General features: G+C 45.0%; 1 protein-coding gene across 3 annotated transcripts in view; it reads right to left on the bottom strand.

Moving 5' to 3' along the window:
• Positions 1-739: 739 nt before the first annotated feature.
• LSS (lanosterol synthase) overlaps positions 740-24258 on the bottom strand; it is a 42600-nt gene continuing 19081 nt past the window's right edge. Inside the window, exons 19-23 of one of the 3 annotated variants that reach the window (XM_060010194.1) lie at positions 5811-5876; positions 5323-5403; positions 4560-4730; positions 3650-3728; positions 740-3068 (exon numbers count right to left, since the gene is read on the bottom strand). In XM_060010194.1, coding sequence (XP_059866177.1) covers positions 2937-3068; positions 3650-3728; positions 4560-4730; positions 5323-5403; positions 5811-5876 — 529 coding nt within the window. In that variant the 3' untranslated portion in view covers positions 740-2936. The remainder of the gene's footprint in view (positions 3069-3649; positions 3729-4559; positions 4731-5322; positions 5404-5810; positions 5877-24258) is intronic. The other 2 variants (XM_060010192.1, XM_060010193.1) reach the window with 2 other exon arrangements.

The following is a 24258-nucleotide window of genomic DNA, read 5'->3' as shown; positions in this document are numbered from 1 at the left end:
GGGCAAGCCCTGCTCCCCTACCTTCCCAAGAACCAGGGGCATCAGGGAACACGAGGTCTCTGGCTCGCTGCATCCTGCACAAGAGGCCTGGCCGTGGGACAGGCATCAGAGGCTGCCTAAAGCCACCAAAGCAGCTGTCCTCCACCATGTGCAGCACGGGTCTCAAATGGCCCCTGGGGCACCACTGCCCTGGGAGGAAAGCTGCAAGTCACATACCAATAATAGTAGAAACTATTGGTTGAATTATTTTCCCTGAAGAAAACAAGTAACTCTGAAGTTATCGCTATCACCCTAATCCTGAGTGAGGAAAGAGGGTTTTCAAAACAGCACCAGAAATTCCAAGTGAAAATGCCAGGCACATGTCTTTGAGGGGAGCCCAAGGTCAAGACATGCTGCCCCAGTGCCCCTAGTAAGTTTACCGAGCTCTTCGGAGCTGTGTCTTCAGCTTCCTACGGCTGCCACTTGCGAGGGCGGTTCTTGTGAATTCTGCTGTGACCAGACGCCTTGTGGAGAGGCGCAGCCCAGACGCCCCCTTCCCACAATCAGTGAGAAAGCTGAGCACTGACTTTGGAGGCCAACAACAGCAAGAGAATCAAGGCCCTGGCAGGTACCTCATGTGTGACATCCCTGCCAGTCCCCTCTAACTTTCTTGCCTTTGTGTCCCCTTGTCTTGTGTTTCTAACCTTATAAATAAAACTTTACATTGCAGATGGAGAGATGAAAAGAAATCAAGCTGACCAATTAACCTATAATTAGTTGCTGAGAGTTGAGAGAAGAATGAGGAAGCAACAGTTGATTGTATCAATCGTTCAAACATTTTTATTGTCTGAATAAAATTTAAATCTACACATCAACATTGGTTATGTTCAGTAAGGAAAGCATTTTCTTGGAGATAAGTTTCCATCGTGAGTTAAGCATTTCCAGTTAGAGAATCCCTCAAAGGGTCAGATCTGAAGTTTACATCCTGCTGAACAACGAAAGCTAACCTGGCTCCAGAGAAAGCTTCCCAGCACAACATTCAAAACTTGCTCCTGATAACCAAAAATAAAACAACTTGAATTCAAGACACGTTAACCATTCTCCCAGGACAGATAACTTGACTTTTAATCAGGTTGAGGCAAATATTTTCCCCTCAAATAACTAGAGGTGCATCCTGCTTATCTTGGAACAATTTCTCTTGTTCCCTGAGACTGAGGGGTGGTGGTCCAACATGGGGCACGAGGGACCCCAATCTATGACGGTTTCCAGGATGAAACAAAACACATGCACGACAAGCCTCTGCCTAAGGGGCTCAAATGTCTGTGTATTAAGGTAGCTGGTAAGATAGGTGACCTTCCATAATGTTTCAGTGTAACAGTTGATTTTCATTTCTTTCCCGGAAGCTTTATGTTTCGTCCAGTGATCTGATCATGGCTGGGCAGTGACCGCTGCAAGAAGCAGACCGTTGGAAATCACCGTCTGCTCTGCTGGTGCAAGAGCAACCCTGACAGATCTCAAAGGGGCCCAGCGCAGCTTCCTCAGCAAAATAAACCCTAGTTTAAAAACGTCTGGGGCAAGTGCTGACATCCAACTAGTACCAGCTGAACACCCGCTACGTTCCACAGTGTGGCAGCCGGTGGAGCCAGCAGGACCTGCCAGCGTGTACACGCGCCCAGGCCCTGCGGGGCTCAGAGCAGATAGAGCACCACCTGGGGCAGGAGGGCAGTGGGGGGCAGCTCAGGCAAAGGCTGGACGCAGGCGAGCCCCGGGCAGAGTCAGGGAGAGCGCTCGGGGGCCACGAGAGCTGCGGAAGCAAGGCCACGTGGTGCAAACCTCGGAGAGCACCCTAAGGGTCTGGGCAGGGATGGCGGGAGCAGGGGGGCACCCAGGCGTCTCTCTGGCTGTCAGAGGGAGGGTGGTGCACTGGGGCCGTGCAGCCAGGGCAGCCGTCAGACAGGGAGAGGCACAGAGGAACAGCAGAAGGAGAAGGCCCTGGGGGGGACGAGAAGCAGGTGGGCCCCTGGGGCGACACCAGGCCTGGGTTTGACCCTCATCGACGCTCTCAGTGACCCTCACAGCCACACTCCTGCTCATCCTCGTAGGTCAGAGGCAATTCCAGGGTTTGGATTTTCCATCCTGAGCCCCAAGTCCACACACGCTAAGCCAGACGGGTTTAGAAGCCAGAGGGGAATTCAGAGGCTCGCCACCTGAGAGGCAGCACCCTGGAAATGTGACCCTCCCTGCAGCTTGGAGCACAAAGGGGGGCGAGGGGTGTCCCCAACACACATCAGGGTCCCACTGCTGCGTGGCCATTAACAACCCCTCGCCCTTCCTCACGCTCGGCCTCCCATCTGTCACTACAAGACGACTGCCACCTCTGAGGTAGCGATGCTGGCGCCCCACGGGGCGGCTGAGCCATGACGCGGCGCTGGTGAGCTCGAGACCCGGGGCAGGCCGGCCTGCGGCGTCTGGTCCCCGATCCTCACTGAGCCTGAGCCGCCACGGTGAACAGGCAGGCCCAGCCTCTCCTGCCAGGCCGTTGCAGGCGGCTGTCCCATCCCTCAGCCAGAGACAGAGACAGGAAGAGCCGGTCCTCGAGGGCCCGAGGCAGGACGCGGACGAGGCACAGCTGCTCCGCTCCTGAGGACTCAGTCACTGGTCAGGAAAGCCCTCCCAGCCCCGCGCCCACAGAGGGGACACGTACCACGCCAGGCGGTACCACGCAGCGCACTGTGCTTTACCCACCCTCACGGCTCACCCTGTTCCTTCCCTCTCCCGAGCTCGACCAACTGTTCTCAGAACTAACGCTATGCTGAAAATCAAGTCTGAAGGCACCAGCCCTGCCCGTGCCACAGGCCCAGGCTCAGTGCTTCCGCCGAAGCGGGCAGGGAGGGGGCTGCCTCGGCCCCTCTGAGATGCCCCAGCCTCGCCTGGAACTCGCATGACCAGACGTGCTCTCAAGGGTGGCCGGCGAGGGCGCTCTCGGGGTGCAGGCGGGAGAAGCGCCCAAGGGCCCAGATGGGGAAGACGTTTCTGTAGCTCGTGTAGCTGATGGCACAGGACTTGTTGAAGACCCCAGCGATGTTGTCCTGAAAGGACACAGGGAATGAACACAACGTCTCCACCAGGTGGCTGGACAGCTCCCTGAACCGGGACCCTGGCTGGAGGGCTGGCCGGCTGACCTCAGCAGGCGGGGCCTACCACCACCCCAGCTCTCGGACCCCAGGCCCTGCAACAAACCCTCCAGCCCGGGCCACCAGCCCCTCGCAGCCCCACCAACCCCGGACTCATCCAAGGCGGGGCCAGCCTCACGTGACCTCGTGACCCCATGCCCTTCCACACTTCCTTCTGAGTGAGGGGCTGTCAGGATCAGCCCAAGGGTGTCCTGGCCCGTGGGCTTCTCCCCCGCCAGCTCCTTCCCCGACGCCACCAGCCCTGCCACCAAGCCAGTGCTTCAGCTGCAAACGGCCCAGGCCTTCAGGCCCCGCCACCATCACAGACCTGCTTCCAACACAGGCCACTCACCGGTGGTGTTTGTGACTCTCAGATCCCCAAGGTGAAAGCCCACCCGCGGCCCCATGAAGGACGTGGGGCCAGCTGCACCCACCCGTACCTGGGGCCAGGTGCAGCCCCATGAAGGACGTGGGGCCAGGTGCGCTCCCACTCGTACCTGGGGCCAATCGCCATTGGGCAGCTGCTTTCCAAGCAGGTAGCTGACTCCTCTCTCCAGGGCCACTACGTCAGGGTGCCTGCAGGGAGACGGGCACTGAACACTCCCACCACCACTCTGCACGAGCCCCCCTCTGGCTGCAGACAGACCTGCGTCCTCACCCTCACGCAGCCAAGCGCGGGGACAAGGATGTGAAACGCTGCACGATGACAGAGAGACCCGAACTGCCAGACCCACCGGTAACAGTCAGCCCACCAGACACCCCGAGGAGCAGCAAACGCCACCGGGGCAGAGGCGAGCGGGCAGGAGGGCAGCCCACGCGTGGCCGGGCGAGCAGTCCCTGCCACGAGGGGCTGCTCTTCTGTCCACCCGGCCACTGGTCTTCAGGGCCCTCTGAGGGCCGCTGAAGCCACATGTGCTAAGCTTGCTCGTCCCGGCCTGATGAGACACCAGAAGGCTCGATGGCTCAGGACAGAGCTCAGCCTGCCCGCTCCTGCCCACACTACCTGGCCTTCCTTTGAGGGGGCTTTAGGGAGATTTCCTAGGGGCCCCAAACCCAACAGGGCAGCACAGACTGGGACACCGTGTGCACGTCTGCGTGCACACGTCTGCGTGTGTGTTGTGCACACGTGCCTGAGCACGTGTGTGGCTTAGGGCCGGCTGCGGACATAGAGCAGGTGCTGCCACACCTCACGCTGCTGACGGCCCTGCTCCCCTGGCTGTTCCTGTTGGGGGGCCTCTTTGCAGGACCTGCCACCTCGCCCTGGGAGCCTGTTGAGGGGGCCCCGCAGGCCTCGCATCCTCCCACTGCTGCACTCGGAGCTCAGCTGCCGTGCCCGCCCAGGCTGCCGGCTCACCGCCCTTCCTTCGCCCAGCCCCGCGGCTCTGGGAGAGGCCTCGTCACCCCCACCTGACGGCCATCAGCCCCATCAGGGCCCAGCACGTGTTGTGGATCTGGGACCGGGCGCTCTGCACGTAGCGCCGCTGCTCACAGGACTCGAAGTCCTCCCCCCAGCCTCCATCTGCCATCTGTCGGGACAGCAGGAAGTCGCAGGCCTGGGAGACCTCTGCACAGGCAGCCCTGCAGAGACCAGCAAGACACGAGACACCATCATGCCAGGCGAAGTCCCTGCCCCCCTTCTCGCCCTGGCCAGGCCCCTCAGGGTCACAGAGAGGGATGCGTGGGCCCCCGCACTCAGGCCCAGCCCACCGTGGGACGTGAAGGGGGACAGAGGCGCTGGCACCGCAGGGCTGTTGGAAGGTAAAGGGAGATGCCGTGCATCTGCAGATGGCCTCCTGGACGTGACCCACCAGCAAAGCAGCCCTCGGGGAGGTGTCTGGAGACAGCTGACCCGAGGCCTCCTCCCTTCTCTCAGCCAGTGTCCTGGCCTCGGGCTGCTCCAGCTCGTACTTGGGTGTGGGGCTTGGGTATGGGCGGGTTAGCTGGGGGAGGGCAGAGGGCCAGAGGCTTCCCTCCCCCACAAGAGCCCGGAGGCTGCGCAGAGCAGTGAGGCACAGTGGCTCATACATTTTCTGGTATCCTGATCTTATCTCACAGTTTAAAAACATTTAAGAACACCCCCAAAATCAAACAACAAAGGGAGAAACACCCCCAGCAGAGTGTCATGCTGAGAAGACCCCCATCCCGCCAAGGTGGGAATGTCCACACTCACCCGTCGCGGTAAGTGTGCCCCATGCAGGCGAAGGCTTCCAGCCCAAAGTAGGTGCCGTAGGTGAAGCACACCCCCCAGGAGCTGGAGGAAGAAGGGGACAGCGCCCGGCCCCTGAGTCCTCGTTCACAGCGGGCGCAGGGTCTCCCTCCAGCATGGGGGTGTACGGGGGGCTGCAGCTGTCTTCAGGAAAAGCATCCACAAGGCCTCAGCACTAAGGCAGACCTACCCAACCTGGCCTCCGTGGGCGGCTCCATGTGCTGGATCCAAAGCCGGGTGAGAACGGATCCAAAGCCAGAGGAGGGGTAGAGCCACCAGGCCACCGCGCCCTTCCAACGCCCTCAGCCACGCTACCTGAGCAGCACGCTGAGCAGTCACCCCCGGGGGAGGCTGGGCATTCAGAAAGGAGCAAGGCCCACCAGGAACATGTCCAGAAACCCCTGGGCAGCACAAGCACCCCACACGCATCTGCACCCACAGGCATCACTCACCCTTCCCAGGAGCCATCAGGCCTCTGCTTCTGCCGACAGAACTGCAGGCCCCGCTCGAGGGTCTCCCTGGAACGCAGCAGGATGAACATGCCCAATGAACAGTGCAGCAAAACAGCAACTTACCTGCTACCCCCATTCCCCCCACTCTACGGCCTCAAAAGAACGAGCATGGTCTTCCTTAAAAATACGTAAAAACAAACAGTTCAGGGAGGAGATACAAGGTCGAAGAAGCAGCGATTACAGGCCACAGGAGGGGAACAAAGTGGCAGTGAAAAGAAGAAATTAAGGAGAGGAAAACCTCAGGGACGAACCCACATTAGAAGCAGCTACAAACAGGATCGATATCACCGAAAACAAGGTCAGTGACACAGGCTTGAGTAAATCACATAAACGAAAATTTTAAAATAAACAAAAAATGAGAGAGAAAATACATTCAGAGGACAAAGAAGATCCATCGCAGGTCTACCTGGTACTTCCAAAGAAGACCTGGTTCTCTGAAAGGACTAGAGGTGAAGGTATGAATACAGCCTTTAGCGTGATCCGCCCCCCTCACGCTCACTCGCCTCCAGGCACCCAGCCTGTGTCATCCCTCTCGGGCGGCAGCCCCTTGTCCTGTTTGTAGCCAGCTGATCCCTGCACAGCTGATGGTCGCTGCTTCCAGCTCCCACCTGGCTGGCAGACAGACTCCCTGGCTCTACTGTCCCTCCCTTGCTGGTTCTCATGGAGCCGCCATACAGAAGCCCACGTGGCAGGAAACTAAGGGTGGCTCCAGCCAACGGTCATCAAGGAAATGGGGCCTGAGGCTGACAATCCGCAAGGGATGGAAACCTGCCAACAACCACACACGCCTGGGGCAGCCCTCAGTCAATGCTCAGGTAAGGCCCCAACCCTGGCCAGCATCCTGACTGCAACCCGGGGAAATCCCGAAGCAGAGGGCCCAGCTCAGCCACGCCTGGACTCCTGACCCACAGAAACTGCGAGGTGATACACGTGTGCTGTTTTAAGCCACCAACTCAGCAAGACATGTTAATACAAAGAATGGAAGTACAAACAAACAACATTAGCAACAGAAAGAGCGGTATGACTATAGCTTTAGTGGAAATTAAAGAGTAAAGAGAAGATAAGAAAAATTCATGCAATACATTTGAAAACTTAGACAATGTGTAAAAATTACTCAGAAAATTAACGTCTTGAAACTGCCTCAAGAATAAAGAGCCTGAATAGTCCTACAACTACTAAAGATATACGTAAAAAGCATAAACTTTGCCCAGAAAAAGAACTCCAAGTCTAGACATTTTGTAAGTGAATTCTACTAAATTATCAAGAACAATCATTCTAACCTTACACAAACTCTCCTAGGAAATAGAAAGAGGAAGGAACACTTTCCCTAGTTCATTTTGGGAACTCAGCATAAGCTTCTCAACAAACCAGACAAGAACGATATGGTAAAAATTTCAGGCTGTTCATTAATGGGCACAGATGCAAAACTCTAAATTAAATATTGGAAACTACATACAGTAGAGATATACCAATACTAAGTGAGGTTTATCCAGAAATGCAAAGGTGTTTTAACATTAGAAAAATCTACAATAATTATCTACAATATTAACAGATAAAGGAGATGAATGTATAATCATCTCAATAGAGATAGAAAAATCATTTGCTAAAATACAACACCCATTCACAACAGAGAGAAAAAACAACTTAGCAAACTAGGAAGAGAAAAGAGCTTTGTTAACCTGAAAAGGGATAATTACCAAAAACCTACAGGAGATGTCATTCTTTTTTTTTTTTTCATCCACATCACACAGCTTGTGGGACCTTAGTTCCCTGACCAGGGACTGAACCCAGGCCCCCAGCAGTGGAAGTGCAGAGTCCTAACCACTGGACCACCAGGGAATTCCCAAACGTCATTCTTAATGGAGAAATATTAGAAGCATTCCCCTTTAAAATCAGGAAATATGACAAAGATGGCACTATTACCATTTGCTAAGCAGAATACTGAAGTCTCAGCCAGGGCAATGAGACAAGAAAATAAACTATAGGCCTATGGATTGAAAGGAAAAATATGTCATTTACAAGGGATATGACTGTCTACAGAGAAAACCCAAAAGAATCTACCAGCAATTAATTAGAATAAAAAGAGTTACCCAGATGGATTCGCTGGTGAATTCTACCAAACATCTAAGGAAGAAATTGTACCAACTCTACAATCTCTTCCAAAGAACAGAAACAGAGGGAATTTTGCCTAACTCATTCGATGAGGACAGCATACCAAAAACAGACAAAGACATTATGAGAAAGGAAAACTAGGGATAAATATCTCTCAGTAGCACAGATATAAAAAGTCCTCAATAAAATATTAGCAAATCAAATCCAACAATGTATAAGAAGAATTACATATCACAAACAAGTGGGATCTATCCCAGGTATGAAAGGCTGGTTGAACATTCAAAAATCAATTAATGCAATCTATCAAATCAACTTCTTTTCTAAAGAAGAAAAAAAAAATCACATGATCATATCAATAGCTGTAGAAGAAATATTTGACAAAATCTAACACCTATTCATGATTAAAAAAAAAACAACTTTCAGCAAACTAGGAACAGAGGGGAAGTTCCTCAACTTGAAAAAGAGCAGCCACAAAAAACCCACAGCTAACATCATACTTAATGGTGAGAAAAACTAGACGCTTTCCTGCTGAATCAGGAACAAGAATGTCTACCCTCACCACTTGTATTCAACTTCATACTGGGAGTCCTAGCTAATGCAATAAGATAAGACAAGGAAATAAAAGGTATACATATTGGGGAAGAAGAAATAAAACTGTCTTTGTTCACAGATTACATGGTTATCTATGTAGAAAATCCCAAAGAACCGACCAAAAAACTCCTGGAACTACTGAGCAATTACAGCAACGTTGCAGGATAGAAGGTTAATATACAAAAGACAACTGTTTTCCTACCAGCAATGAACAATTAGATTCTGAAATTAAAATCACAATACCAATTATGTTAGCACCAAAAAAAATTTTAAGTACTTAGGTATAAATCTAAAAATATATATACAAGATCTATAAGAGGGAAACTATAAAATTATGATAAAAGAATCAAAAGATCTTCCCAACTTGATCTATATATGCAACACAATCTCAATCAAAATTTCAGCAAATCATTTCATAGATATCAACAGATTCCAAAGTTTTATGCAGAGGCAAAAGAAACAGAATAGAAAACACACTATTTAAGGGGAATAAAGTTGGAAAACTGACACTACCCAACTTCAAGACTTACTGTAAAGCTACGGTCATCAGGACTGTGTGGTATCAGTGAAAGAATACACAGATAGATCAATGGAGAATAGAGAGCCCAGAAACAGACCCACACAAATACTGTCAAGTAACCATTGGCAAAGGAGCAAAGGCAATCCAATGGAGAAAGGAGAGTCTCTGACAAATGGTAATGGAACACCGAACAGCACATAAAACATAAATAAATCTAGATACAGACCTTACACCATTCACAAAAATTAACTCAGAATGAATCACAGATTTTTGTCTTTTCATGTAAAACACAAGACTATAAAACTCCTAGAACATAACATAGGAGAAACTCTAGGTGACCTTGGGTTTGGTGAAAACTTTTTAGATATAACACTCCAATCACAATCTATGAAAGAAAACACTGATAGGCTGTACTTCATTAAAATGAAAAACTCCGGCTCTGCAGAAGACATTGTCGACAGAATGAAAATGTAAGGAGCTCTTTTGCCCCTTTCCTGTTTGCCCATTTCTGTTGCCCTCAAACCTTACAGAAATGAGGTCACTAGGTGACATTTAACCTAACTCCTGACTCACGCTCTACGGAATGCACACCATGCCTTGCCTAACCTGTCGGTCCTTTCCCTAGACGAAAAGAAGTAGGAATTAAGAACTGAGCAGTTAAAGAGTGACTAGCTGTCTGCCCCCAGCAGCCCCCTTAGCAATCCTGCAGGCAGGCCGTGTGGGCAAGACAACATCTGAAGAAAGCTCATGAGGAGTCAGCCAGCCTGCACGCAAGGAGAGGACACAGAGCTTGACCTCCTGCCTTGATGGTTCACTGAGATTCTTTCCCCTTTTCCCCTTTAAAACCTGTCAGGGCTGAGCAGAATCTCTGGAGTTGATTCGGGGGACATGAACCCACCTTCTCCCCACATTGCCAGCCTTCTGATTAAAGCAACCTTTCCTTTCTTACAACACTTGCCTCTCAAGTATTGGCTTTTGAGCGGAGAGCAGCCAGACCTGAGCTTGCCACAGACTGAGAGAAAATCTTTGTAAAATACATGGCTGACAAAGGGTTGCTATTTAAAATATACAAGGTACTTCTAAAACTCAACAATAAGACAACAACCCAAATTTAAAATGTGCAAAAGATCTGAATACACACCTCACCAAAGATATACACATGGCAAATAGATACATGAAAAGATGTTCAGCATTATACATCATTAGGAAGTCACAAATTAAAACAATGAGATATCACTACACACCTATCGGAATGGCCAAAACCCGGAACACTGACAGCACCAAATGCTGGCGAGGCTGTGGAGCAACAGGAACCCTCATCACTGCTGGTGTGAACGCAGAATGGTGCAGCCGCTTTGGAAGACAGTTTGGTGGTTTCTTACAAAACTAATATATTCTTACCATATGAGCCAACCATATGCTCTTTGGTATTTACTGAAATGAGCTGAAAACATGTCCACACAAAAACCTGCACAGGAGTAATTATAGCAGGTTTATTCATAATGCTAAAACTTGGAAGCAACCAAGATGTCCTTCAATAGGCAATGGATAAACAAACTGGTACATGAAGATATGAAGAAACTTTACATGCATATTACTAAGTGAAAGAAGCCAGTCTGAAAAGGCTACAGACTGTATGATTCTAACCATATGACATACTGGAGTGGTTCCCAGGGGATGGGGGAGGGGGGAGGATGAATAGGCGGATCATGGAGGATTTTAAGAGCAGTGAAACTATTCTGCATGATAGAGTAATGATGGACACATGTTGTATACATGTGTCAAAACCCATGGAACGTACAACACAAAGAGTGAATCTGAACGTAAACTATGGACTTTGGATGATAATAATGTATCAACATTGGCTCATCAATTGTATTTAAAAAGTACCAAATTAATGCAAGATATTAAGAACAAGGGAAATGGGGTGGGAGGGGGAGCGAAATGGCTGAACAGGAACTCCCTGTGCCATCTTTCTGTAAACCTAAAACTGCTCTATAAGACAAAGTGTATTAATTTTTTTAAGTTTAACAGATTGTCTAGCTATAAGATCAATAGCAAAATCAACTGGAGAGGCTCCTGGATGGATGGCAGAGCCGGCAGCACCGGGAACCCCTCTCCCGCCTGGGCAACTACTGCACTGGCAGAATGTGCCCAATGTAACTATTCTGGAAGTCTGCAGTCTGCTGAAGGCTTGCAACTTCCAGGGGAAGGTTTGGAGGGTTAGACTGCTCTCAGCTCTTAGCACAGGAACAGCTACCCATCCCCCACCCCAGGACCCAGGAGGCAGCTGTGCGTGTGTCCCTGGAGCATCTTGCAGGACCTAGGGTGGGCAAAAAGGACCCTGTCCTCCAAAAACTGGGAATCGGCTCTGAACGCTGCTTCTGCTCACAGAGGAGCAGGCAGAGAGGCAGGAGGCCACGGCTGTTGCACCTGCCCCCAACTGTTCCAGCCCCTGCCCTTCTGGCGGAAGTGACTTCCAGGGGATTTAAATGCTATTCACAGTAGCATTACTCACAATGGCTAAAATGTGGAAGCAACCTAAGGGTCGATCATAGATGAACAGATAAGCAAAATATGGTTCATCCATACAATGGAATATTATTTGGCTTTTAAATGGAATGAAGTACTAATAATACCTGCTATAACGTGCACGAACCTTGAGGATATTACTCTCAGCGAAATAAGCCAGACACAAAAAGACAAATATTATATGATTCCACTTACACATGGTACTTAGAGTAGTCAAAATCATAGAGACAGAAAATAGAATAGTGGTTGCCAGGGGCTGGGAAGAGTGGGGAAATGGGAGTTATTGTTCAATGGGTATCTGTTTTACAAGATGAAAAGAGTTATGGGGATGGGTGGTGGTGATGGTTGCACAACAATGTGAATGTGAATGTATTTAACACCACTGGATTGCACACTTAAAAATGGCTAAGATAGTAAATTTTATGTTACATGTATTTTAACACAAGAAAAAAAAAATCAGTAGCATGAGAATCCATGAGTCCACACTAACAAATAAGCAAATAAGTAAACAGGGGCAAAGAAAAGTTTTTAATAGAACACCAACTAATACATATGAAAGGACTGACAATTTTGCAATCGTTATATGAACAACTGATGCAAGCAAGAATCATCATCAGGTGCTAAAACGAATGGGTAGAAGTATGATGAGAAACAGGATATTTACATAGTTTAAAATTATCTCCCCGAGAGGGCAGACAGGAGAAGCAAGAAGAACTACAATCCTGCAGCCTGTGGAACAAAAACCACATACACAGAAAGACAGACAAGATGAAAAGGCAGAGGACTATGTACCAGAGGAAGGAACAAGATAAAACCCCAGAAAAACGACTAAATGAAGTGGAGATAGGCAACCTTCCAGAAAAAGAATTCAGAATAATGATAGTGAAGATGATCCAGGACCTCGGAAAAAGAATGGAGGCAAAGATCGAGAAGATGCAAGAAATGTTTAACAAAGACCTAGAAGAATTAAAGAACAAACAAACAGAGAAGAACAATACAATAACTGAAATGAAAATTACACTAGAAGGAATCAATAGCAGAATAACTGAGGCAGAAGAACAGATAAGTGACCTGGAAGACAGAATGGTGGAATTCACTGCTGCAGAACAGAATAAAGAAAAAAGATGAAAAGAAATGAAGACAGCCTAAGAGACCTCTGGGACAACATTAAACGCAACAACATTCGCATTATAGGGGTCCCAGAAGGAGAAGAGAGAGAGAAAGGACCCGAGGAAATATCTGAAGACATTAGAGTCAGAAACTTCCCTAACATGGGAATGGAAATAGCTACTCAAGTCCAGGAAGTGCAGAGAGTCCCATACAGTATAAACCCAAGGAGAAACATGCCGAGACACATAGTAATCAAATTGGCAGAAATTAAAGACAAAGAAAAATTACTGAAAGCAGCAAGGGAAAAACGACAAATAACATACAAGGGAACTCCCATAAGGTTAACAGCTGATTTCTCAGCAGAAACTCTACAAGCCAGAAGGGAGTGGCATGATATACTTAAAGTGAGGGAAGGGAAGAACCTACAACCAAGATTACTCTACCCGGCAAGGATCTCATTTAGATTCGATGGAGAAATCAGAAGCTTTACAGACAAGCAAAAGCTAAGAGAATTCAGCACCACCCAACCAGCTCTACAACAAATGTTAAAGGAACTTCTCTAAGTGGGAAACACAAGAGAAGAAAAGGACCTACAAAAACAAACTGAAAACAATTAAGAAAATGGTCACAGGAACATACATATCGATAATTACCTTAAACGTGAATGGATTAAATGCTCTAACCAAAAGACACAGGCTTGCTGAATGGATACAAAAACAAGACTCATCTATATGCTGTTTATAAGAGATGCACTTCAGACCTGGGGACACATACAGACTGAAAGTGAGGGGATGGAAAAAGATATTCCATGCAAATGGAAATCAAAAGAAAGCTGGAGTAGCAGTACTCATGTCAGATAAAATAGACTTTAAAATAAAGAATGTTACAAGAGACAAGGAAGGACACTACATAATGATCAAGGGATCAATCCAAGAAGAAGATAACAATTATAAATATTATAAATATTATAAATATAAATTATAAATATATATGCACCCAACAAAGGAGCACCTCAATACATAAGGCAACTGCTAACAGCTATAAAAGAGAAAATCAACTGTAACACAATAATAGTGGGGGACTTTAACACCTCACTTACACCAATGGACCGATCATCCAAAATGAAAATAAATAAGGAAACAGAAGCTTTAAATGACACAACAGACCAAACAGATTTAATTGATATTTATAGCACATTCCATCCAAAAACAGCAGATTACACTTTCTTCTCAAGCGCGCACGGAACATTCTCCAGGATAGATCACATCTTGGGTCACAAATCAAGCCTCAGTATATTTAAGAAAATTGAAATCATATCAAGCATCTTTTCTGACCACAATGCTATGAGATTAGAAATGAATTACAGGGAAAAAATGTAAAAAACACAAACACATGGAGGCTAAACAGTATGTTACTAAATAACCAAGAGATCACTGAAGAAATCAAACGGGAAATCAAAAAATACCTAGAGACAAACGACAATGAAAACACGACAATCCAAAACCTTTGGGATGCAGCAAAAGCAGTTCTAAGAGGGAATTTTATAGCTATACAAGCCTATCTCCAGAAACAAGAAAAATCTCAAAAAAACTAACTAACCTTACACCTAAAGGAACTAGAGAAAGAAGAACAAACAAAACCCAAAGTTAGCAGAAGGAAAGAAATTGTAAAGATCAAGCAGAAATAAATGAAATAGAAACAAAGAAAACAATAGCAAAGATCAATAAAACTAAAACCTGGTTCTTTAAGAAGATAAACAAAATTGATAAACCATTAGCCAGACTCATCAAGAAAAAGAGGGAGAGGACCCAAATCAATAAAATTAGAAATGAAAAAGGAGAAGTTACAACAGACACCGCAGAAATAGAAAGCATCCTAAGAGACTACAAGCAACTCTATGCCAATAAAATGGACAACCTGGAAGAAATGGACAAATTCTTAGAGAGGTATAACCTTCCAAGACTGAACCAGGAAGAAATAGAAAATATGAACAGACCAATTACAAGGGATGAAATTGAAACTGTGATTAAAAATCTTCCAACAAACAAATGTCCAGGACCAGATGGCTTCACAGGTGAATTCTATCAAACATTTACAGAAGAGCTAACACCCATCCTTCTCAAACTCTTCCAAAAAACTGCAGAGGAAGGAACACTCCCAAACTCATTCTATGAGGCCGCCATCACCCTGATGCCAAAACCAGACAAAGATACTACAAAAAAAGTAAATTACAGACCAATATCACTGATGAATATAGATGCAAAAATCCTCAACAAAATACTAGTAAACAGAATCCAACAACACATTCAAAGGATCATACACCATGATCAAGTGGGATTTATCCCAGGGATGCAAGGATTCTTCAACATACACAAATCAATCAGTGTGATACACCATATTAACAAATTGAAGAATAAAAACCATATGATCATCTCAATAGATGCAGAAAAATCTTTTGACAAAATTCAACACCCATTTATGATAAAAACTCTACAGGGGGCTTCCCTGGTGGCGCAGTGGTTGGGAGTCCACCTGCCGATGCAGGGGACGCGGGTTCGTGCCCCGGTTCGGGAAGATCCCACATGCCGCAGAGTGGCTGGGCCTGTGAGCCATGGCCGCTGAGCCTGTGCGTCCGGAGCCTGTGCTCCGCAACGGGAGAGGCCACAACAGTGAGAGGCCCGCGTACCGAAAAAAAAAAAAAAAAGCTCTACAGAAAGTGCACATAGAGGAAACCTACCTCAACATAATAAAGGCCATATATGACAAACCCACAGTAAACATCATTCTCAATGGTGAAAAACTGAAAGCATTTCCTCTAAGATCAGGAACAAGACAAGGATGTCCACTCTCACCACTATTATTCAACATAGTTTTGGAAGTCCTAGCCATGACAATCAGAGAAGAAAAAGAAATAAAAGGAATACAAATTGGAAAAGAAGTAAAACTGTCACTGTTTGCAGATGACATGATATTATACATAAAGAACCCTAGGGCTTCCCTGGTGGCGCAGTGGTTGAGAGTCCGCCTGCCGATGCAGGGGACACGGGTTCGTGCCCCGGTCCGGGAAGATCCCACATGTCGCGGAGTGGCTGGGCCCGTGAGCCATGGCCGCTGAGCCTGCGCATCTGGAGCCTGTGCTCCTCAATGGGAGAGGCCACAACAGTGATGCCACCAGAAAACTACTAGAGCTAATCAATGAATTTGGTAAAGTTGCAGGATACAAAATTAATGCACAGATATCTCTTGCATTCCTATACACTAATGATGAAAAATCTGAAAGAGAAATTAAGGAAACATTCCCATTTACCATTGCAGCAAAAAGAATAAAATACCTAGGAATAAACCTACCTAGGGAGACAAAAGACCTGTATGCAGAAAACTGTAAGACACTGATGAAAGAAATTAAAGATGATACCAACAGATGGAGAGATATACCATGTTCTTGGATTGGAAGAATCAATATTGTGAAAATGACTATACTACCCAAAGCAATCTACAGATTCAATGCAATCCCTAACAAATTACCGATGGCATTTTTTATGGAACTAGAACCAAAAATCTTAAAATATGTATGGAGACACAAAAGATCCTGAATAGCCAAAGCAGTCTTGAGGGAAAAATTGGAGGGGGACGAATCAGACTTCCTGACTTCAGACTATACTACAAAGCTACAGTCATCAAGACAATATGGTACTGGCACAAAAACAGAAACATAGATCAATGGAACAGGATAGAAAGCCCAGAGATAAACCCATGCACCTACGGTTAACTAATCTATCACAAGGAGGAAAGGATATACAGTGGAGAAAAGACAGTCTCTTCAATAAGTGGTGCTGGGAAAACTAGACAGCTACATGTAAAAGAATGAAATTAGAACACTCCCTAACATCATACACAAAAATAAACTCAAAATGGATTAGAGACCTAAATGTAAGACCGGACACTATAAAACTCTTAGAGAAAAACACAGGAAGAACACTCTTTGACATAAATCACAGCACCTTTTTTAATCCACCTCCTAGAGTAATGGACATAAAAACAAAATAAACAAATGGGACCTAATGAAACTTAAAAGCTTTTGCACAGCAAAAGAAACCATAAACAAGACGAAAAGACAATCCTCAGAATGGGAGAAAATATTTGCAAAGGAATCAACGGACAAAGGATTAATCTCCAAAATATATAAACAGCTCATGCAGCTCAATATTAAAGAAACAAACAACTCACTCCAAAAATGGGCAGAAGACCTAAATAGACATTTCTCTAAAGAAGATGTACAGATGGCCAAGAAGCACATGAAAAGCTGCTCAACATCACTAATTATTAGAGAAATGCAAATCAAAACTACAATGAGGTATCACCTCACACCAGTTAGAATGGGCATCATCAGAAAATCTACAAAAAACAAATGCTGGAGAGGGTGTGAAGAAAAGGGAACCCTCTTGCACTGTTGGTGGGAATGTAAACTGATACAGCCACTATGGAGAACAGTATGGAGGTTCCTTAAAAAACTAAGAATTACCGTATGACCCAGCAATCCCACTACTGGTCGTATACCCAGAGAAAACCATAATTCAAAAAGACACATGCACCCCAATGTTCATTGCAGCACTATTTACAATAGCCAGGTCATGGAAGCAACCTAAATGCCCATCAACAGACGAATGGATAAAGAAGATGTGGTACATATATACAATGGAATATTACTCAGCCATAAAAAGGAACGAAATTGGGTCATTTTTTGAGACGTGGATGGATCTAGAGACTGTCATACAGAGTGAAGTAAGTCAGAAGGAGAAAAACAAATATCGTATATTAACGCATGTATGTGGAACCTAGAAAAATGGTACAGATGAACCAGTTTGCAGGGCAGAAGTTGAGACACAGATGTAGAGAACAGAAGTATGGACATCAAGGGGGGAAAGCAGCAGCAGGGGTGGGGATGGTGGTGTGATGAATTGGGTGATTGGGATTGACATGTATACACTGATGTCTATAAAACTGAAGACTAATAAGAACCTGCTGTATAAAAAAGTAAATAAAATAAAATTTCAAAAATTTAAAACAAAAAAACTTTCTTCCACAAAGAAAAAAATATTAACTTTACAGTGGGGAAAACAAGTGGCCATCTCCTTAATCAACGGTCAGTGTTGACACATGCTTCCTAATATGGTGTACTGAGAAGCCCCATCACTTTTGTTACCTGCTCGACAAAAATGCTTAATTTTATAACCTGAATCTTGTCATGGGCAAACACAGAAAAACATACATTGAGGACATTCTACAAAATAACTTGCCATATTCTTCAAAAATGTCAGTCATCAAACACAAGGAAAGACTAAAGAACTGTTCCAGGTTAAAGAACTAATATATGACAACTAAATACAATGACCCTGGATTAGACCTTGAGGAAAAATGTTTCCATAAACCACACCACTGGTACAACTAGGACAATTGAAATAAGTTCCATAGATTAAATAATGGTATTATACCAATGTTAATATTGTGACTCATATTTACATAAGAGAATAATCTCATTAAAAAAAATACTAAAGGAAGCCACAACAATGAGAAGCCTGCACACTGCAATGAAGAGTAGCCCCCGCTCACCGCAACTAGAGAAAGCGCGCGCACAGCAACAAAGACCCAACACAGCCATAAATAAATAAATAAATTTATTTATTTTTAAAAAATACTAAAGGTCTTCCCTGGTGGCGCAGTGGTTGACAGTCCACCTACCGATGCAGGGGACACGGGTTCGTGCCCCGGTCCGGGAAGATCCCACATGCCGTGGAGCAGCTGGGCCCGTGAGCCATGGCCGCTGAGCCTACGTGTCCGGAGCCTGTGCTCCGCAACGGGAGAGGCCACAACACTGAGAGGACCATGTACCGCAAAAAAAAAAAAAAAAAAAAAACACCAAAGTATTTAGGGATTAAGGTAATCACATTTGCAATTTACTTTCAAATGGTTCAAGAAAAAACATATGGGAGGGAGTATGATGAAGGAAATACAGTAAAATGTTAAAGTGGAATTAATTAAAGAAGCTTCACCTAAAGCTGGAGTCAAGACAGGCCTGTAAGGGAAGTGCTCAGGCCCACCAGGCATCATCAATTACCCCAAACAGGAAAAAATGGCCCTCCACATCTCGGGCAGGAAGGTGTCTCTGCTTACTATCCCGCAGGAAGAAGAAAACTCTCTTTCCCACGACAGCCCAGCCAATCAGAGACAGCAGCAGCCCATCAATGGGAAGCCTCCATACTCTGGATCCCCAACCCCTCCAACAGACTCTTTGGTTATCACAGCCCCTATAAAAGCAAGTTCCCTTTCTTATTCTCTGGATTTTCCTGTGATCTGTCACAGTTCGCATGTCCCGAATTGCAATTCCTCTGGCTATTCTGAATAAACTCACTTTTGCTGGTAAATTAACTGGCTATTATATTATAAAAGTTAACATTAACAACTGAGCAATAGCTGGAAGAGGTAAATAGGAGTGCTTTTTACTCCTTTTATAACTTTCCTATAATTTTGAAGTTAATGAAGAATTTCAAGCCAATCTAGTAAAATGGAATATCCCATATACGTATTACTAGAGTAACTGACGCCCTCAAACTATACCTAAAAACACTCCTAAATTAAAAATCTTAATATAACAAGTTAATATATTTGTTTAAAAAATAAAAACTTATGTTCAAACTCTCTAGAGGTAAAAATAATAAAGTAATTGGGAGAAAGTACCTGTAACATAAGATACAGAATTACTTATTGTGCTTAATAAACATGTAAGGCAAGAAGAAAAATCATCCCAGCAACAAAGTTGGACAGGGTATGAATGGCAATTCATATGTGAAAGAAGAAACAGAAATGACCTATAAACGTCTGGAAAGAATATTTTAGCTCAGTAATCTCCAAAGAAATACAAATGAAGTAAATCCACCAGAAAACTATCATAATTTACCTTCCAAAGCAGGAGTTTTTACACAATAACAATAGTTATTCTGTGCTTATCACATGCCAGTCTCCCAGTGCTTTCGTGTGGTATCTCAAGCCTCCCAGTTCCGTGAGGCGGTACTATTGCCGCATGTGGCAGGGGGAACCTAGGCAGGGCGGTGAAGTGACTAGACGAGGATCTCAAGCAGAGAAGGGGCAGGGGCAGGCGCATCCACCCAGACAGGCTGACTCCAAGCCCACGTGGCTCTAGGGAAGAATAATGGTCCTGAACAAAGATTTAACAAGAGGATACCGGCTCAGGTTAAAATGGGGAAAAGCTGTAAAACAGCAATGAAAATTCAGAAATAACCATCACAACCCATACTGGAGGAGAACGCCAAACGGCAAGGGAAGTTATCAGCTGCTCTCAGGAACCTCACGGTAAACGGAGCCAGTTACGTGAAAGGTGCACCGTGGAGATCAAACAGTCAGAACACCCTCTTCTCAGGGGTGAGGAAGGGCAGCTGGCTTTCTTTCTGCTGCTTTTCTGTATCGTCCAAGTCTCCTTTAACGAGCTTGTTTTACTTTTATTATAATAATTCTTAAAAAGATGAGTAAGAAGGAAGGTCAATCCTGTGAGGGCATCTCTGAGGACAAGGTTGCCAAAGGAAAGGACCCCAGATCACAAGCACAGCACACAGCCAAGGGACCAGCCTGGCCTGGGTGACAAAATGAAGACTAGACACAGTGCCCGCTTGTGCCCCCTTGTGGCTGCACAGCCTGCCAGACAGAGGGAAACCAGCAAAAACATGACTGGATACTCCTCCAATTTTTTTGGAAATAAAGCAACATGCTCCTAAATAACTCATGGGCCAGAAAACTCACAATAGAAATAGAAAATGCTTTTAACTGAACGATACATCAAAACTTACTTATAAACTTAAGTGTACATTTAAAAGGAAAGCCTGAAAATCATTTATCTAAGCATCCATCAAAGAGAACTTTCTCCTCTGTGGGAGGATTTACTGCAACTTCTTATTTTTTTTTTTTTTTTTTTTTTTTTTTGCGGTACGCGGGCCTCTCCCGTTGCGGAGCACAGGCCCCGGACGCGCAGGCTCAGCGGCCATGGCTCACGGGCCCAGCCGCTCCACAGCATGTGGGATCCTCCCGGACCGGGGCGCGAACCCGCGTCCCCTGCATCGGCAGGCGGACTCCCAACCACTGCGCCACCAGGGAAGCCCCTGCAACTTCTTATTTTTCAAACCGTGGTCGCAGACCATTGGTGAGTTATGATTAACATTTATTTAAATTGAAAGTATACATATTATTTATACCTATATAAAGGGATAGTATACATCTTTAATTTTAGCTATACCTTATAGATTTATTAATAGATTTATTCATTATCTGTATGTAAGCAATAGTTTCATAAAGTACAAAATAGGATGCACACATGCCATATACTGAAAATAAGAAATACGTGTCCATTTATTACACTGCCGTCTCAGTTAGTTGTACGGTTTTACACACAAAGGTATGGGCATGGTATACACTGCGTCTCTCACTAAGGAATGGCCCATGCTGGAAAACGGCCACTCTTACACGACGGCAAACTGAGCAACAGAAGCACCGCGCAGCCAGCTGGACAGGCCATTCCAACCACAGCCACACCATTTCTGCCCTGTACACACAGCGATGGCTCCTTAAGGCCAGGCTGCAACCTCTCTGATAGGCTCAGGCTTTGTTGCCTCGCCTTTTCAGATTGCAGCCAGGGAGCAATCTTATAACTACTTGCAAGCCTGGGAATTCTGGTGGCGTTTTCCCATACAGTTATAGCTCAGCGATCAGTTTAGAGGTTGTTCTCCATCCTTCAAATCTTTATTCTGCCTACTCAACGCAGAGCAACCCTCTTCAGCAGTGATGTGAGGATCCTGCAGCCCCTGCCTGTTCTATGTTTCCCAGTCTAGTAGAGCAACGTTGGGATGAACCTGTAGACACCAGAGACTCTCATAATGTAATTTCCAGAAAGCATATCTTTTATTTTAACTGTATTATGTAGAAAGAATTTATATTCATTTAATGTCGTTCACAGGCAATTATGCTATCCTCTAAGAGTGAATGTGTAATTATTCTGTAACAACTTCCTTGCATCATTTTTTCTCTAGGTAAGCTTTGTAAGTCTTTGAAATTGAGAAAATAACATTTGAACTAATAAAGTTGAAAAATCAGCATTTTTTTAAAAAAGAGGCTTTAAAAAAAAAAATACAGACTGCTATAGAAGTTCCCTTGCCAAAACTGATTCATATAAGAACTAAAGTTTGTTTGTTTACAAAATTACTAGAAAATAGAGATAAAAGAAAATGACTATATATGAAAAGTTGGATGTGTGTTTTCAGTAGAAGGTATGAGGGGGACTTCCCTGGTGGCACAGTGGCTAAGACTCCACGCTCCCAATGCAGGGGGCCCGGGTTCGATCCCTGGTCAGGGAACTAGATCCCACATGCATGCTGCAACTGGAAGTTTGCATGCCACAACTAAGGATCTTGCCTGCCACAACTAAGGACCCGGTGAGCTGCAACTAAGACCCAGTGCAACCAAATAAATATTAAAAAAAAAAAAAAAGGTATGAGGAATAAGGATACATTTTTGTTGAAAGGGAAAAAAGAAAGTAATTTTGTTGTAAGTAAAATGATTGTTCCAGAATAAGAAAGGAAAAAGGACAAAACTTGAATGGATATAAAAAGCTGTAGGTTTATAGAAAAGGAATCTGGAGAAGGAATTTTATGTGTAGTCACGTTGACTAAGACTGGAATGGATTTATACAAGTTTTTAAAAAAGGAAGAATTTTAATATCAAAATTACACTGGTTCTGGGACTTCCCAGGTGGCTCACTCGTTAAGAATCCGCCTGCCAATGCAGAGGACACGGGTTCGAGCCCTGGTCGGGGAAGATCCCACGTGCCGCAGAGCAACTAAGCCCGCCACAACTACTGAGCCTGTGCTCTGGAGCCCGTGAGCCACAACTACTGAGTCCGTGTGCCACAACTACTGAAACCCAACGCTTAGAGCCTGTGATCCGCAACAAGAGAAGCCACCACAATGAGAAGTCCGTGCACCGCAACGAAGAGTAGCTCCTGCTCGTGCCAACTAGAGAAAGCCCACACGCAGCAAGAAAGACCCAACGCAACCAAATATAAATTAAAAAACAGAAAAAATTACACTGGTACGAAATTAGAATTTGCTTTTCTCTGTTAAAAGGATAGTTTTCTTAGATTATTGGTCTGCTCTTAATAAGAAAGGGTAAACAAATGTTTTTCTTTACCTTTAATGTAATATGTCTAGAAAACTAAGATTCTATGATTTGTCTTTATTGGGTCTTTGATTACTTAAGAAAACTGAGTCTTCTCTATTAAAAGAGACAAGCTCTTTTACAACTATGTAACTTTTCGTATGTGTTAAATTTCAGGGGAAGCATTTTCAAATAAGAAGTGATGCTGAACTTTTTTTAGGATGTATTTATGTGGAAATTATTAATAAATATTCCAAGACTTCCCTGGTGGCACAGTGGTTAAGAATCCGCCTGCCAATGCAGGGGACACGGGTTCGAGCCCTGGTCTGGGAAGATCCCACATGCCGTGAAGCAACTGAGCCCGTGCGCCACAACTACTGAGGCTGCACTCTGGAGCCCATGAGCCACAACTACTGAGCCCACGTGCAACAACTACTGAAGCCCACGCGCCTAGAGCCCGTGCTCCACAACAAGAGAAGCCACCACAATGAGAAGCCTACACACTGCAATGAAGAGTAGCCCCTGCTCACCACAACTAGAGAAAGCCTGTGCACAGCAACAAAGACCTAACACAGCCATAAATAAATAAATAAATTTATTGAAAAATAAATAAAATAAACATTCCAGTAATCATATGAAATTCCCAAAAATCTGGTATGCCCTGATATAATTCCAGCTCTTTTCATTTACAAACAGTTATTATTTTACTCTGATGCTTTTGCAAAAATGTTCCTGCAAAAGTGCTTCATCTTCAAAGAGATTCATGGAAAAGACCCTCACAAGTACTCTAGAATGTAGGCTTCTGATAAGTGCTCGCTCATTAGCGTTCTGTTTTCCAAAATTAAAGGACCCCTTTTCTCCTCTTTTAAGCTGTCTGCAACTTACAGCAATTTAGTAAACATTTATCTTTTTCTCCCTACCTGGTCCCTCAAGAATTCTGAAACTCCTATTAAATATTCTTATTTTTCATAACAATACATATTTGCAAAAGTTAAGTAAGAATCTGTTCTTGTAACAGGACACAACTGGACAAGTCCTTGGCTTGGCCTCTTAGCCTAAAGAGACTTTAAAGATCCAATATGAGATTCCTCATGAAAAGTTCCAACGAAACAGATTTTAAAGAGCCTATATGGTCAGTCGCTATTCCTGCTGCACTTATATAAATAATCAGGCCAAGTTTATTGAAACTAGACTAGTTATCTTTGATAACTATCTTTGGAGGTGATTATAGAGAGAAAAATTATGTTTCAATAATACCCCTTTATGTACATCAGATTCTAGTACTATTAATTGTCTTTTAATTTGTTT

The sequence above is a fragment of the Delphinus delphis genome, chromosome 4 (assembly GCF_949987515.2).
Source record: "Delphinus delphis chromosome 4, mDelDel1.2, whole genome shotgun sequence".
Taxonomy (NCBI): Eukaryota; Metazoa; Chordata; class Mammalia; order Artiodactyla; family Delphinidae; genus Delphinus; species Delphinus delphis.
This window is presented reverse-complemented; position numbering and strand designations above follow the sequence as displayed.